At 41.2% G+C, this 18,271-nt stretch overlaps 1 protein-coding gene across 2 annotated transcripts in view; it reads right to left on the bottom strand.

Moving 5' to 3' along the window:
• The window catches only part of klhl14 (kelch-like family member 14), a 46,659-nt gene extending 29,052 nt beyond the window's left edge, over positions 1-17,607 (bottom strand). The window contains exons 1-2 of one of the 2 annotated variants that reach the window (XM_088319972.1): positions 17,445-17,607; positions 6,912-7,815 (exon numbers count right to left, since the gene is read on the bottom strand). In XM_088319972.1, coding sequence (XP_088176098.1) covers positions 6,912-7,815; positions 17,445-17,502 — 962 coding nt within the window. In that variant the 5' untranslated portion in view covers positions 17,503-17,607. Of the gene's footprint in view, positions 1-6,911; positions 7,816-8,296; positions 8,571-17,444 lie in introns of those variants that run through there. The other variant, XM_088319980.1, reaches the window with a different exon arrangement.
• Between the last annotated feature and the right edge of the window lie 664 nt (positions 17,608-18,271).

The raw sequence follows: 18,271 nt of genomic DNA, 5'->3' as shown, positions 1-18,271 counted from the left end.
CATAGTCAAGATAAACTTTGTATGAATTTTAAACAGTTATGTGTTTATTTAGGGCACATGTGTCAAACTCACGGGCCGCCACATAATTGTTTGTGGCCAGCGATACAATGCTGAGAGAAGCACACGAGAAAAATGAGCTGCATCGCATCAAACATTGATTTGCAGTTTTAAATATGAAAAATATGAAATATTGAAATTAATTAAATTGTTTTTTTTCTTCATATAAATTGACAGTTGACAAAAACTACAAGAGATTAAATCTTATTTAAGAAAAAAAATACTGAATGGGAAAAAACCCTGAATAACAGTTTTATAATTAAACTTGAATGAATCATAATTGAATTATGAGCCTGTGAAAAGATCCCCAGTCCTCCAGCTAAGGCAAACTTTTTATGCCATTAATTTTCTAGTGAATGTTTTTTCCAACGATGTGGCTCTGAGCTAAAATGAGTTTGACATCCCTGATTTAGGGCATTAATGCTCAATATGGAAATGGACATTTTGATAATAAACTACAAATTACTTAAATCAAACTGTTGGGTTTTTGTGGGGGGGCCAATATGGAGGAAGCAGGATCTGAGGCAGGGATGCTCAGAATAAGGAGGATATTTACTAGGAAAACCATGAACAAGGTAACAAACAAGGGCCACAGAGCAAATGATCAAATATCCCCCCACCCCCCCAAAAAACAGAAATGGAAGGAACACCGAGCCAAACAAACAAGCGGGCTCTAAACTACTAGCAAAATATCCAAGCAAGAAACCAGAACCAAAAGTAAATAAATTTGGCATGGCAGTGCAAAATGTAAATATAAAGCAGGGGTTGGGAACCTTTTAGACCCAAAAAGCCATGAAAACTAAAATATTTTGATTTTTTTGTATTTTAGAGAGCCACACCATATATTTTTAGAAAAAAAAAACACCAAATCCATTTTCCAGACAAAAGCTAATTACTACAGGGCAATTTATTTCACTGCGTGACAATATATGATTTGATAAAATCTAGGAAATAATAATTTTGCCAGAGCCTTTGTCCTATATCTATACAAATAAAGCACTTAAATTAAGTCTCCCTCCTGCAGTTACTTAAGAGTGTTGAGGTTTATATAGACTGTAATTTCTGTCCTAAATAATGTTTTCAACATGAGGTGAAAGCATTGCTACTTTGTAAAAATGTCATAAAATACTGAAAACAAGCTTACCAATGTATTTACCTTTCGTGCAGACAACGCTGGGCAAAAGAGAAAGTTTGTGCATGCACCCTTTATATAGCTCCGCCCATTCCTACTTCTCACCCAATCAAATTGTTCTTGGTGCTTTGTTAGAATTTTCGGGTAAAACATTTGTTTTGGTTTTAAGTGTGTTCTGTAGCTTTTCATCTTAAAGTGTCTCAACAATGAACATAGATTGTTTAATGATATCATATAAAGGATTAAAATTGTCTTCTATATATACTGGACGGAAACCTTATTAGCATCAGCATTGTCTCAGCTTTGCATATGTGCGATAGTTTGCTTTGTTGAAAACCACATATATATATATATATATATATATATATATATATATATATATATATATATATATATATATATATATATATATAAAATGCACCAGTTCTGTTTAATCTTGGAGCCATATGTACTCATGAAAAGAGCCGTTTAGGGCTCGCGAGCCATAGGCTTCTGACCCCTGATATAAATGGTCAGGGAAATTAGGAACAGGTGTGTGGTGATTAGACACCCAGTTCAATACACGATGGCGCCCTCTGGTGCTAGGAGGCATACCAGATCCAAATAAGAACCCTGTCCAGATAGTAGAAAAATGTCCTTTTTTTCTTGTAAATATAGTGAGAAATGTACCAATTGGTCGACCCAAAATTTTTCCTAAAAATCATGACAAAACAGAGATCAGAATAAAAGATTGAAAAAAACCGTGATATGATATTTTGTTCATATTGCCAACGTGACAAACCACTCCCAATGAGCTCCATTAGGTGCCCCTGATCGCATTTATTACAATTAAGTCAAACGCACGCTTCTCAGAAGGCCGTGTTATTGAACGGTTATTACACCCCGAAAACGTTTGTTTCTAATTAGCCGTAAAGCGAGTATCGTCCTGCTGGGTGCCATGCCGGAGGCCAAAGAGGCAATTGACGACATCACCCTGCCTATATAACGTCTCCATCTCATTGGCCGCCATGATTCATGTGACGTCCCTCGGCGGTTTCGTGAAGGTTCACGTGCGATGTATAACCCCGCGGCGTCAGAGCTCTACATTTCGGAGAATCGTCTTGCTCCTAATAGGCTACCGCACAAATCTAGCAATTAATCTCCACGTGCAATCGTTATATCGCATTGCACTCAGTCAAATTCACCTTATTTTCTTTTTCATATTGTCCTTTTTCACGCATGGTCGCACCGTTCTCGTTTCTTTTGCTCTGGTGGCGCCACTGGCCGACTTGGATGTGTTTTAGGGGTTATTCGTATGCAAATGAGCCCCTGGACATAGATAACGCTGATTAATTGAGAGGAGAGAGACACTGGCGTGTGAAACTAATTATGACGATTTCCGAGTCCGTGTTCATTTTCGAGGTTTGTTGCGGATTATGTTTGCTTATGTAAGGATGATGATTACAATTTATTTGATACCCGTTCTCAACTTTTCTTCGGTCATTGATAGCAATGCTGATTCCATCATGATACCACTAGAGATTTAAATGACACCTCCCCCAGAACAAATCCTTATATATCAAAAAATGTATCTGTAATTCTCAACATTTTTGTCACGGTTCCCCATGGCGCCAAATTGGCCCCGCCCTTGTGGCGCCAGCTGCGGCCTGTTGACAGGGTTTCCTCCTATTTAAGGTCAGTGCTCTCACTCACCTTTTGTCAGTCTGTCAACGAACCTCTGCACCCGCAAGACGTGTGTTTTGACTCTGTCCGGTATCCTGTTTGTGTATCCTGTCGAGAATCGATCCCGTCTATATCGTCCTGTTTTGATATCGGTCTCCAGTGTCAGGTATCGTTCCCGTCTATCTCGTCCTGTCTGTTATCCGTTTCAAGTCTCCTATATCTGTTATCAATCCTGTCAGTCCCGTTCTGTCCGGTATCGACACCATCTGCCTGGTATCGGCTTGTGCAACTGGTATCGATCTCGTAGGTCTCCAGTGTCAGGTATCATTCCCGTCTATCTCGTCCTGTCTGTTATCCAATTCCAGTCTCCTATATCTGTTATCAATCCTGTCAGTCCCGTTAGGTCCGGTATCGACACCATCTGCCTGGTATCGGCTTGTGCAACTGGTATCGATCTCGTAGGTCTCTGGCTTTCTGTTGTTCCACGCCAGACTGCTATCTTTCTTCTTACGCCCAGCGATCGCCGAATCACTGGCGTTTGTGTTATTGTGCATGACTGCCCCATTCCCATAAAATAAAGCTTGTGTGAGAAACATTACGCTTCTGGGTCCTCCTCCTTCATGACATTTTTCAAATATATAAGATCAATGATGATAGAAATCCCAACTAATTTAATAGTACTAGAGGAAGGCCAATACTCAACTTGATTGGTCAAGGATATCAGCACTGATACCAATACAATACCACTATTACATACATAAACTCATATATTTAAAGAAAAACCTCTATACCTCCTAATCTTATAAAATGCACAAAATCAATGGCTATCGACAATTTATCTAAATTTGAGTTCTTGATTGTAAAATGTCCATTAGAAAGTAGCCAATATCAATATCAAGCAACGATACCTTAAAACAATCTTCGTATTAGCACCAATTGCGATACCTGGAGTCATTACACGCCCACCCCATTTTCGCACTAGAATGTAAGAAATATTATAATCCTAGATGAGGGGGTACCAACCTTGCTGAAGCTGAGAGCTCTTTTTAGTAAAAATGGCCAGTTTATGTCATGTAATTATTAGAAGTATGGTTAAATGGGGCTGAGTCAACTCCTAAAACATCCACATTCTACGTGGGTACTGAGTCATTAACCATCCATACGACCATTAGCTGCACCGGTTATCCTCAGTAGGGTCGCGGGGTGCTAAACCCATCCCAGCCATCCTCGGGCAATGGGCAGGGGACACCCTGAACTGGTTGCCAGCCAGTCACGGGGCACACAGAGACAGACAACTCACTCGTTCATCAACACTTAGGGACAATTTGGACCAGCCAATCAGCCTGAGATGTATGTTTTTGGAATGTGGGAGGAAACCAGTGTGCCCGGAGGAAACCCACGCAAGCACGGGGATAACATGCAAACTCCACACAGGAAGGCTCGATCTCATGACCTCAGAACTGTGCCGCACACGGACTAACCACTCCTCCGCCGTGCTGCCCACTGAATCATTAATATATGTAAATTATAGACTAATCAAAAAAATAATTCTGCATTTTTAAAATTTTCATTACTAGTCTGCAGGTATTTAGGTGTTCTCGGGGAGGAGTAGCTAAGACTGTGAAAAAAGGAAACACATCACAGCGAGTGTGCGCGATAAAGGCCGTGACCTGTAGTTTGGACACCCCTGAACGAGTGTTGTGTTATTGGAGTAACAGTAGCTCAGTGTCATGATGGTGACCTCAGTTTTGGACTCTCATAAATGTAATAGTACAAAATATTTTCTTATCAAAGTGGTGCATTTGCTGCCAATAGATCGAACAAGTTGTTTGTGTCCTAGTTGTCATTTACGACAAAAACAGAATTGCGAATGCAAAAATAAGGCATTCTTTACCTAAATGGGAAATAATATTTCTTAACCTATCGGTGGAATTGTTTTGCTCATTTTAAATATATATTGTTTTAATTTTAAAATTTGCTCCAATATTCCTCTCATAAAATAAGGTAATTCATCCTTGAAATAGGCAATAAGTAAGTAATTCTGCTCATTTCAAGAAACATGTTCCACCAGCTTCAGAAAGATATTTAAGATGAGTAAATGTATTTATCCAATGCTTGATACAGGGTACCTAGAGCTTAAGGAGAGACTTTTAAAAGGTGTTTTTAAAGCCTTTTCAGATTAAGTTTAAGACCATGTTGGCAAATCAAACCTAGCTTTTAGCCATGGTGAATAATGTTCGTCGGACACCCAATTGTCATTAAATCGACAATTTCCCATGGTCCAAAGAAAACATCTCTGCCCAAAATTGCTATATATTTCTTCGGTAGACCTAAGACATGTGTCTTCTTTGAAAAGGCCAGACTGAAACCACATGACCGCTTTGATAGTTCCCTGATTATGCTCACACCATGTTGCCACCAAAGTAAATCATTGAATTATTATAAAAGACAATTCATAAATGTTAGTAAATCTTTTTATTTCAAACAAATATAAATCTGTATTTTAAGACTTTCTAAAATTGGATTTGAGACATTCTGATGCCAATTAAAGCCTTATTTTTAGAATAATGAAATCAGAACATGTCTTTAAAGGCTTCTCAAGGATCTGCAGGAATCCTGAAGATAAGCTGAAGATGCTCATTGTAAGTATACATTTTCTTATTTTAAGAGAAAAAACGTATTACAATGGGGTAATTTTTTTCCTAAAATTTCATTATAAACCTAAAGCTGGTGATCCCCCCAAAAAATGCAAATTGTTTATGAAGTCCAGCCCACCATTTATCTGGAAAAGCAAATGAAACCTTAGGAGTGCTGTTATAGAAACTGCAAAAACTTAAATACAATAAAAATAAGCAGATCATCCATCCATCCATCCATTATCTGCACCGCTTATCCTCAGTAGGGTTGCGGGGGTGCTGGAGCGCATCCAACTATCTTCGGGCACTGGGCAAGGGACACCCTGAACTGGTTGCCAGCACACAGGGAAGGACAATTCGCTCGCTCATTTGCACCTAGGGACAATTTGGACCGGCTAATTAACCTGACATACATGTTTTTGGAATGTGGGAGGAAACCGGAGTGCCCAGAGGAAACTCATGCAAAAACACGGGGAGAACATGCAAACTCCGTGCAGGTAGCTGGATTTGATTGCATTATATATTATTAAAAATCTAAACCTTAGCCCCTTTCCAGTTTTCTATTTGAATGGAAAATGTACCAAGATGAACATTTTAAGATTTTACTTCTACTACTAATATCAGACCATGACACATATCATAAAGGACATTATTCTTAGTTTTGCTATGAAAATTCAACATCACTATCAAAATTTTAGTCAAAAATAAATTACCGGTATTTGGATTTTTGCACATGTCGAATGAACGTACCAATACTTGCACTTGTTGTTTGAAGTTACTAAATACAGTGACCCTCGTTTATTGCAAGAGCTAAATTCCAAAATTAACCTGTGATAGGCAAAATGCATGGAGTAGAAACCTTTATTCATCACTGTTGGTACTTTAAAAGCACAATATTCAACACCAATGTGAACTGATACCGGACAGACTGTTGAGCCGATCAGAAATCAGAACACAATAAGTGATGCAAATCAGTGAAGTAGCAAGACTGTGAAAATGGAACCACAGTATAGCGAGGGTTCACAGTATAGGCCCTGATCTGTAGTTTGGACACCCCTGAAAAAGAGTGTTGTGTTCTTGGAGTAAAAGCAGTTTGGTTAAAAAAGTGACTTTGAAGGGTGTCAAATTAACAATATGGTTGTGGGGAAGGACGTTCAGTTTGGGATTTGCATTGTTGGGGAAATTGGCATTTAAAAAAAAATGATGACATAATATTGGTGGGGACAAAACAACAATTGGTGAGGACACGTCCCTCTGTCAAAACTATGTCCTTGGTTGTGGGCAGTTTCTGGTGTCTGAACATTTTACCCCCAAATCATTAGTTATGTCCTCGTAGCATGGCAAATAACCCATCAGGTGGACACCATCAACAACCATTCAGCATTTATAAAACAAAAGTAACAAATGGCGTTTTGAAATCTTACCTGCTGGCTGTGGTCTGCTTGCAGTGCTGCCTAAAGGGCATCAGGTGGTAGTTCATGGCATCCAGCAGCAGTTTCTGGCACACCGGGTCATTCCTCATGAAGTCCACTGACTGCACCCTCTCCACAAGCTCGGGCGCCGGAATGAGGGCAAAGCGCAGTCTCTTCATCAGGTCCGGCGCATAGTGCATTCGGGTCTCGCGGTCGTGCTCCAGCCACAGCACAGACATCTGAAAGAGCGCCAGCTCCGACTCCACTGGCGGAGGCAGGGCGTCCAGCATGGCGCACATCTCCTCAAAATTGAGCAGCAGTACGTCCTCTACCAAGTACTTGTTGGCCAGCTTCTTGGTCTCATCCAGCCCGTGGAGGGCGGCGATCTTGCAGATCTGTTTGTAGTTCTGCACCGAGATCTGGTCATTGAGGAACTGCACACTAAGTTTGGTGACTTGTGGGATGTTGAGGATCTTGCTGACTGACAGCACTTCTTCCACCGTGTCCAGGGAGAGTGTCACATTGGCTGTGTACAAGTACTCCAGGACAAGTCTCAGTCCGATGGAGGAGCAACCCTGAAGAACCAGGTTGTTGATGGACCTGGGGCCGGGGGTGACCAGCTTGTCGTCGGGTGAGGAGGAGGGCGTGCCGCTGCTGCCCTGGTCCCCGTTACCACCCTCGTTGTTGTTGATAGCGCCCGGGGAGGAGAAGAGAGACCTGAAGTACTGCGAGCAGGATGCGAGCACCGCTTTGTGGCAGTGAAAGTGCTGCCCTTGGGCGGTGAGAGTCACATCGCAGAAGAGTTGCTTCCTCCACAGCAGGTTGAGCCCGTGCAGCAGATTGTCGCTGTGCGCTGGGTCAAAGGTGGACGTTCTGTCACCCGATCTGGACATGGCTTTCCGACTGCGGACGCCACCTGGGCAACACAAAAACCGCACAAGCCATTTACCTCTGAGCCGTGCGAGGCATCGAGTGTTCAGTCTAACACAACGAGGGGGAAATATGTTACAATCATGCCAGGATGAGAGAAAATTCACATCCCACGTGGGTCATAGATGCCCTTCAACTTCTTAATCTTCTCAAAACAAACACAAAAACGCTTTATGTCCAATCGTGCATCCACTCCAAAGATCTGCAGCCGCGAGGGAGCGCATGCAGCACGGATCCCCTGTAGTCCTCCCCTCCTACCTCCGCGCGCCCCCGGTACCAAAACCACGCATCTTTAACGCATTTCTCAAAAATAAACCGTTTTATCTCCACGTAGAGACGACCGAAAGTTGGCAAAGACCCGCGCGTCTTCTGTTTGCGTCCGCGCCGCGACAAAAAAACGCCATTCGCGCGCGCGTAAACTTACGCGCGCCCGTCACAACTAAATGATGAGAGCACCCACAACTTACCTGACACGCACCCGATACGCACACACTCCAGAAAAAAATAAAGTAAGTAATCTTCAGATGTGGGAAAACCTCACTGAAAAATCCCTTCTCTGGTTCTCCAAAAAAGAAAAGCGATTCCAACCCCGAGAGAGGGAAAAAGTCCCGATTTGGCGTTATTTGTTGATCATTTGTATCCTTCGGAATTAACCAGAAGTGTGCGAGTGTGTGAGATGGGAGCCGTGCTTTCTGCAAGAGGAGAAGAAGAAGAAGAAATATACGTGTGACAAATTATGCTACCAAGAAACAACACATCATTATCCTTGGGCCTGGGGCTCAGTGAGTCGTAACGAGAGTAATAGGAAATCCACGGTTGGGGAGAGAAACGGTCGTGCATGGCCGGTGGAGAGAGACCATGCAGGGGTATGGATGCTGGAGAGACTCGCAAAATTATGGCTCAAGGCTATTGTAAAAACTGTCGAGCGTAAATGACTGCGATTTCAAACATCTATGGAAGAAAAGAAAGAGGGGGGAAAGGGGGGAGAAATAGGCGAGTCTCTCGGTTTTTTTTCCACCCCTCGCTGTTATGGAGAGAAACCGTCAAGTTTTAGTGCGCATTGCTAATTAGTCAATTTCTCTCTGCCTTCACAGCCCGGCGACTTTGCTGCTGAGCTGAAACTGCTAATTTCTGGGACCAGCCTTTTTTTGGCTGTGAACTGGATGGATGAATGGCTTGTCTCGCACAAATGACAAAAAGCCCCTGCCTTAATCTCCATCGGCAAAATAACCCCTCAGCACCCATACTCCCTGCCCCCCCTGCAGCCAGTCTTTAAAAAAAAAGCTAGGTGCGCCATGGAAGTTGGAATTTATGATGCACATGCACTTGTCCACTCTGTTTTTATGTAAGAAGAGACAGAATAATAAAAGCAAAAACATATGAAAGTCTATTGCACATTAATCTACATTATTGCATGCTTGGACAAAATCAAAGAATGTACTAGAGGTCTTAAATGTGAGTTTACATGCAGGCAACATTTGTTTGTTCCACTATCATGACTAATTCCGAGAGTCACATCAAAGTTTCAAGAGACACAAACGTTTGGATCGCTAATTATTAGCCAGCCATCCCACTTTCTGAGAGCGACTACATTACGTGTAGGCAATCCGATTAGAATCCAAATACAGTATTGGATTTCGAGAATAATCACAATTAATTGTTTACATGCCGAGAGACAAACAACCCCGAAAACTTGGTGTTTGAGAGTATTTCAGATTATAAGGGTGACCTGGGAGCAACACTATTATTCATCTAACTTTGAGATAAAATAAAAGATGATGTCATAATGTTACTCAACAAACTCAAAAAAGTACTAAGGTTGTTTCCTCCCCTCTCCAAAAGTGAGCAACATTGTTGCGTCCCGTCTGTTAAAAGGGTGGTGGTTTGCCAAAAGTCTAGATTTACACTCTATATGGATGGATACACTTGTGGCATTTTCGCCACGAGGACAGAAAATGAAATGGAAATGTCCAGTTAAGTCAACTAACACAATGTAAAATTACCAGTGTTAAGACTTTGTAAGAGAAGGACCATATGTTCACTGAGGTAGCGTGAAAGTTTACTCATTTAACGTCAATACTGATTATTTTAAGTGTATTCAGTAATACTATAGTGTTAAAGCACTGTGGGACTAGTAGTACAGAGGCTAAACATACTTGCAAACGCCTGCTTACCCGCTTAAAACAAAATTCACGAGTACACAGGAAAACAACCAGTGTTTATTTAAAACTTGTAGATAAAGACCATATGTTCACCCAAGTCGTGTTAAAAATGTATTCTTTAAGTGTTAAATTACCACTATTACTGAATATACCTAAGTGAAACCAGTCTTAAATTTCCACTTAAAGAGTAAGCTTTTAAAACTCAGTAAACATATTGTCCTTTACTAAGGAGTGCTACGTTAACACTGTCATGATTACTCATTGCACTCACCTGTGCCAGCTCGTTTGGGGCCAGCTGCTGCTGGTTACCTTATTGGTTCCTGCTCCTATTTAAACTCAGTGCTTTCACTCGCTGGTTGTCAGTCCGTCAGCGAGCCTCTGTTTTCACATAGCAAGCATTTTGACTCTGACTCCCGTCAGTCCAGTTTTGTCACCCGTTCCCCACTAGTCTGTTCCTGATTCCCCGTTTATCTCCGGCTACGACCCGTTTTGACCCCCACGTTCTGATCTCTCGTCCCGGCTAATAACCCGATTTTGACCCACTGACCACGTTCTGATCTCCCGTCCCGGCTAACGACCCGTTTTTGACCACCGACCACGTCTGATCTCCTGTCCCGGCTAACGACCCGCTTTTTCCCGCTTGACCACGCTACGATCTCCAGCTCCGGAAGATCCACTTCCGCATTCCGAACACGCTCCGATCCCGTGAGCTACTTGCTTCCCTCGTCCAGCGAGCACCGGATCGCTGGTGCTGGTTTTCCTCTATATCTCAATAAACTTGTGAGTAAACGTTACGCATCTTGGTCCTCCTCCTGTTCTGGTTCTGACAAACACTGGTTATTTCATTGTGTACACATCATGTTTTTAGTGAGTAGTCTATAGTTTGGGGCTGTAATTCGTCTCTGTCAAACAATAAAAGAATATCACATATGAGGGACACTGCGTATGTGCACAAACAATTGGATTACTTGAATGAGAATAAATACACGAGTAATTAAATAATGAAAAGACTAACAAAACCACGACACTTAGGATACTCACAGTCCAACTAAAATCTTAATCAGATTTTTGTGTGTCTCAACATAATCGGAATACTGGCAATAGTCCGTTTCCAATCGGATTAATGACTGCATTTAAACGTACCTACTGTTTGCCATCGAAGTCATCCTAGTTTCTCTAGTTTTCAACTAGTGTATAGTCCATAGACGTACATGGAAATTGTTAGAGTGACCTTTTATGTAGGTCTGTACTAGCCGTGTAACAAAAAACAATTGAATGTAAAAATCATTTTCTTATATAACTAATACGGGTGTATGAAAGAAGCAACATGGGGTGGCTCAAACCTCTGTTAAGGACACCTTTTGGATGCCTGTCTTGGGAGGTGTTCCAGGAGAGTTCTACCAGCAGGAGGAGACAGGGATGACCCAAGGTGCGCTGGAGAGACAGAATCTCAAGGCTGGCCTTGGTGTCACATCGGATGAGCTGGACGAAGTGGCTTGGGAGAGAAAGGGTATTTGGGTTTCCAGCAAAGGCTGATGCCCCCAGGAGTCAACCCCAGAGAAAGCAGAATAAAGTGGAAGGATGGACTTTGAAATACATCCAATATACATATAAGATCCTCTTTTTTGGAGGGATATTTCTCAATAAGTAATGGTACTGTAGTATTGACAAGTTCATTCGGATAAATGTATTTTATGTTGACAATATCTGTGTATTATTTGCCCTCATGTTGGTTGTAGATCAGGGGATGGTGTCATAATAGTCGGTTGTTTGCAATAATCTGTGGTCTGTGCAGCTCTTTGAGACTGTGATTAAGGGTGTCAGGACCAGAACAGAAACAGGACCCAATCGCGTAAAATTTCTCACAAGTTTATTGAGATAGAGAGAGGAAGGGCAGTGCCCGCGATCCGGTACTCGCTAGACGCGGGAAGCAAGTCGTTCTCGCAATCGGATTGTGATCCGAATACAGAAGTGGATCTTCCGTAGCGAGCGATGGCGGTGTCAGGGACGCAAAAACAGGTTGGGAACGTAAACGAGTCGTGAGCCAGGATGGTAGAGTAGACATGGTCGGAATCAAAACAGGCCATAGCCGGAGACAAACGGGAGCAAAAAATGGGACAGGTGGGAGTCAGGGTGGAAAAAGTCTAGCCTGGTATACACAGAGGTTCACAGACAGACTGAAAACAGGGGATTGACAGGACTGGGTTCAAATAGTGACAGGGAGCCAATCAGAACCTGCAGCGTTTGGCGTCAAATGAGCGGGCACATGTGATTCTCATCAGTCATCATGTCAAAGGGTGTCACAAATAAACATGACTTAAATTACAACAAACACTCTATAAAACTGAGGCATACTGTATTGAATCATTTGTTATCCTGCTAAATCAAACCAATTTGAATCAGTCCTGTATTCAATACAACCGTTCTTGAATCATTTTGCACGTTACACATCCCAAAAAAACATACAAACCACCTTTTACGGAGTGATTTAAACCCCCAGTACATTCACAGTACATGGGCTTAAATTCACTGACACCCCTCATCATTCAATTCTAATAAATCATAAAAGCAAACTGAATTTAAATCTTATCCCACCGTTCAGGTGCCAGAGGGTCGGTGACTTCTGATTTACAGTGGTCACCTGTCCCAAAGAGTCTGGATGCCTGGGCACGTAATAGCTAAAACCAGTCTGTTTCTCATGTCAATTTTCAAAAATGTCTGCAGAACTGTACCCTCAACTTAGAACTTGAGAAAAACCCACAACTTGAAACAAAATCATAATTAAGGTATGATAAGTATAGCAAAACAATCACAGAAATGTGCACTTTTTCAGAGTACATACGAAGAGAGTTATCTCTTGGGGTTTGTAAGTTGGGATTGATAATGGCTTGTCAGGAAAAGTCCTAACACTATTTATGTCATACCTGTGAGTAATTAGACAGCGAAGGCCCTTTTTTGGCACAGGTTATCAGCGTACGGCAGAGGTACCCTATTTATTCGAGATCTTACAAACGCGCACGTTAATAATAAAGGAAATCATTATTATTTTTTTAAATTGTACCATATTTTGAGGGCAATCATTTTTGTACTTTGTTTGCCAAGCTTTGGTACAGGAACTTGATTTCCATCTTGACATATTAATTGACCTATCTCTTCTTTCACTTAGTATGAAAGGTGTATGGACAAAGAGAACAAAATATTGTACTTTAGTTTGGAGTTTTACATTGCTCTTTGAAATCAGCGAGCCAATAACAAGATTTTTTGTTTTCTATGCTGAAAACAAGTGTGATCTATGTGGCTCTTTCTACTTATTGATCTTCAGCAAGGAATAATAATTTGAAAACCACACAAAAATAGTTATAATCCTGTTTGTTCAATGTGTTACTTATAACTACTGTACCCTATATATTTGTCTAAATTCAGATTTTTCTACTTTAACTGCAATGTCTGACCTGAGAAATTCAAATTACATTGTCAGTTTATGAATCACATTTATACCTAAATCAAGAGCACTGCGGAATTTGTCCGCCTGCTTTTAGATCAAAATTCCCTAAAAGAAAAAAAAAAAAAAAAATTTAAAATATAAATATATGTATTGGCCAATATTCTTTCACTGAATTTTCAGGTGCATGTATTTTTTTTTCTTTTTTTAAAGCACCAGGATGTATTATATTACAACTCTGTCACGACCAGAACGGAATCAGGACCCAGATGCGTAATGCTAACCACAAGTTTATTGAGATAAAGAGGAAGGGCAGTGCCCGCGATCAGGTGCTCGCTGGACATGGGAAGCAAGCCGCTCACTGAATAGGAACGTGTTCCGAATGCAGAAGTGTTGTAAACGGAAAAACAGGACAAACGAGTCGTAAGCCAGGACAGAAGATCAAAAACGCGGTCGGGGTCAAAAAACAGGTTGTAGCTGGACACAAAGGGGGGAAATCAGGAACAGACGGGACCGACGGGAGTCAGAGTCAAAATGCTTGCCTTGTAGAAACAGAGGTACACTGACGGACTGACAACAGGCAAGTGAAAGGACTGAGTTTATGTAGGACGAGGAACCAATCAGGAAGCCCGCAGCGGCTGGCGCCAAACGAGCGGGCACAGACGAAACTAATCAGTCATCATGACAAACTCCCTAGTGGTGTAGAAATACTTGATTGGTTTAAATAAAACAAGTATTGTTTCATACAACAAGCAAAAACACATTTATTATTATTTATTATACCAAGGAAAACCAGCACCAGCTATCCATCTTACTACTACGGAAGCCTGAATTAGGATTTTGCAAAGGTAGCTTGTCCCGAAGCTGCTTTAAACAATTAATGCCTACTTAACTTCCACAGTTGAGCCCTGCATATGATTGTCACCGAGTCCTTTGATCCAGACATTTTCTACTCTTTCCACAATTTCATTTTCCTCCACTTGTGTTAGCCACTAAGCTGCAAGCTTTGACTCGTTGCTTGCTGCTGCTGTTCCGAATGTTAGCTGCTCATGCTTTGTCTTTCAGTGTCGCTCATCTTCTACAGCAGCCATTAAGGCGAACGTTGGTGAGTTCTACGATTTAGAGTTCAGAGACTTGACAAATGGAACCTTAAACTGCCTTTTTAATACCTTCCCCCATTAGCCATTTTAAGTCAGCCATCAGCTCAGACCAACTTCAGCTATTTCCTCTTTTCAGCCACTCAGGGTGTAGCCAGTTCTCTTTTGATTTTGCTTCTGTGCATTACCACTAGCGGTTGTGTCCTATAGCTGGATGAAAATGATAGAAGAAAATTTCAGGCCTATAATTTTGAAGTATCTTTAGGGCTTCCATTGTGTCTCCTTCCAATGCACACATTTCCCCTCCATTATAAGCTACAGTGACCTCCAGTGGTGAATTATTCCACACTGTTGCTTTACCTTTTTTTATATTTTTTACAACGAGAGCACGTCTATATTTGTCTATGAAAGTAAATCATGAACTATCGCACTACATTATATATCAAGAGGTGTGCAAATGGTTGGTGCTGCAGTTTGCATCTGATCACTGATCTCTAGGGGGCTCTCACTCAGTTATCACCCGTCCCCAGGGTCCTCTGGATTTTCCAACACACTTAAAACCAAAACTGTGGAACAACAAAGAGTTGTACAAACCTGCAGAATGACTGAGAAACAAGTAGAATATGCAAGGCTTGAAATTGTGTCTATTTTACGGCAACGGATGGTTAACGATGCTATCAAGAAATTGGTTGAGAATGACTTATTAAGACGTAATGAACAGTCAATTAAATGAAGAGCTCAATTAGAGCAAACAAAATTGATGTAAGACTCCCAAGGGAGCGGTAGTGACAGGTACCTCAAAAGTTATACAGAATGACAGTTTGGGATAAATGCTCACATACTATGAAAAAGAACCTCGTGGTACGGACATGCACTAACTAACACGTTTGAGTGACGTTAAAAAAACACAGGCGTGAAAATATTGTTTTAAACATGCCTAGTTGATGTTTACTACAGCTTAAGCCGCGGTGGCGAGGACACGTGGCAGCGCTACAGTAGTTGGCCGCCATGCACTTGGGAGTCACATACTGTTATCTTTACAAGCGCTCAGTTAGCACTAAATTACCCAAGTCTCCAGCGAGCCATTCTAACACAATAAAATGACCATTTCCAAACTCTTTCAGCTCTTTGTAGCGGCTCAGTCTCCCGAGGCCGCCGGTCTTCAGATTGCTGGGCGTTTATGGTTGCAGTGTGCAGCAGGAGGAGGTGCTGGTGGTGGTAAAGAGGGGAGGAGAAGAGGGGTGAAATGGTACGGTCGGTGGTGAGGGGATGAAGGAGAGGGGTGGGGGGGTCATCAGATAAGAGAAGAATTTCAAGACTAATTAAACCCGTTGAGACAAAGAATCACACTACAGTGATTTACAACTCTCTGTACCGGTTAACCCGACTCGTATCTACGTGTCATATTACCGTAGTTTCAGTTCTATAAGGTGCACCACCAAAACATAGTCACATATTTTTCATACATGAGGCGCAGCAGCCATTTAGACGCATAAACTGAAGACTTCAGTAAGACATTCCGTGTTTACGGATTCCTGTTAATGTAATGCATTAATATGCACCGATGACCAAAACCATAAAAAATTGCATGCAATGGGAATCAAACCCGAGTAGTGATGGTGAGAGTGCTGACACTTTAACACCAGTGTTACAGATGAAATAAGAAATTGCATTAGAGCTTATTCCATTATTACACTATTTTTACTCACAACACTGATTTGCTTACTGCATTTTGATAGGTTTAACAATCTCTGTACTTCTTCACCTGCGTCATGATTACTGATGCGAGGCACCCAAGCATGCCCCTTTGGCGCCATCTGCATCGGACGCTGATTGGCTACCTGTCACTTTTCAAACCCCCGTCTTTCTGTCACCGGTTGTCAGTCCGTCCTCGAACCACAGCTTACGCTCGGCAATCTTTTCGACCCTGACTCTCTCATGTTCTGATTCTCGTCTCTTTCCCGGCTCCGACCCCTTTTCTGATCTCGACTACGATTTTGCTCTCCCGTCCCGGCTACTGATCTGTTTTTTCCACTCTCGACACCGCCATCGCTCGCCACGGAAATACCACTTCCGCGTCTGAGAAACTTGCTCGCCCCAACCAGCGATCTACGGATCGTGTGTGCTATCCTTTCCCTTCTTCCCAATAAAGCTAAGAGAAATGCACGCACGTGGGTTCTGTCTCCGTTCTGGTCCTGACAACCTATGTGTCAAAAAAACTTTGGGTTTAAAATGTATGCATACAGAAAAGAGCTTGTATACTAATCTGTTAAACACTTTCTGTTTTTTGATATTCTGACATTCATTTGTGAAGAAGTGGACAAAAAGTTAAACCTATTACAATGCACTATGCAAATCAGTGTTTCCATCAGTAAAAAAATTGTGACAGTGGCATAAGGTCTAATCCTTTTTCCCATGGGTAATCTATTTCTAAAGTGTTGACTCTCTCACTGTCCCTACCCTGGTTTTATTCCTGTTGCATACAATAATTTGCTCGTTAGATCACCAATGTTTATTGATTTTAATCAATCATTGCTTAAATACAGCTATTTAATGTTAAACCTTGTATGGCATTGCATACTTTTAATTACTGTATACATTTCCAATCTTATCTACCATATTCTGCAGTATAAAAGGCACACTTGCAAATTTCTGGGAGAATTATGGGTTTTAGGTGCTTCTTTTGGTTCGGAAAATACGGTACACAGATCGGATCAGGTCCAACAAAAGGGAGATATTATACATAGGGTCACACATTGACAGAATTTATACTTTCTCTTTTAACAGCTGAAAAAAACAAGTCCATTGGCTTCATTTTCTCACAAACATTACAAGGTCAGCTATGTTTTGTTCCATTAACATAAGGTTTACTCCCATCACTGCCCCGGAACAAAAAAAAAGAATCCAAACTTACCAAACACAAAGTCTTTCATCCGTAATTCCAGTTGCAAGCTTCTGCAGACAGAAAACATTGGGTAAGTGCAGAAGGGGGGTTATGCTAAGATAGAAAGTATTATTTTCCTAAATGGAAGGTGTCAGATGGTCACGGCAATGTGATCGGCTGTTCAAGATCACCGCTTCCCATCTGCAATTTGTGACGTGTGAAAGATTCAGCCCAAATGTGCTCAGCGAGCGTAAATCCTCAGCACTTTCTCTTATCGTAGAAAAGCAAGATAACCAGCTGTTTACAGATCACAGAACATATCATATTAATATCATAGAGAGGGCGATATCATCTTGTTTGTTAAAAGATATATAAATATATAGATTCTAACTATCTCTGGCATTGTAATGCAATTTATGAATTGATATGCGTTATTGTTAATTTATATTGCCTGAACTACGCTGCAGAAAAGTACATTTTTACCCCAATAGCAGGAAAAGGCTTAAATTATGTGTATTTTTTTCTAGTTTTGAGTCATTTTAATTTGTGTTTTGGATAAAATAAGAAAACTTGAAAGAGGCAAAATTATCTTATCTAGTAGCTGGAAGATCGTGTTGCTTAATTTGTGAATTTTTTCCCCATTTGTGGTAGAAAATATTAACAAAAACAAAAAAACTTTACCATTTGCTAGATTAATGACAATAAAGACTATTCTATTCTATTCTATTCTATTCGTTTTACAATATTATTGGATATGTAAACATAATAAAGACAGTCATATGGGAAAATTATATTTATTTTTTTATTGTGTGGTTTTAATTTTTTTAAACACTGCCTCTGAACAATCACTTTTCTAA

The sequence above is a fragment of the Urocampus carinirostris genome, chromosome 1 (genome assembly GCF_059441175.1).
Source record: "Urocampus carinirostris isolate Australia breed hairy pipefish chromosome 1, RoL_Ucar_1.0, whole genome shotgun sequence".
Taxonomy (NCBI): domain Eukaryota; kingdom Metazoa; phylum Chordata; class Actinopteri; order Syngnathiformes; family Syngnathidae; genus Urocampus; species Urocampus carinirostris.
Note: the sequence above shows the minus strand (reverse complement) of the source record. Positions and strands in the feature narration are given on the sequence as shown.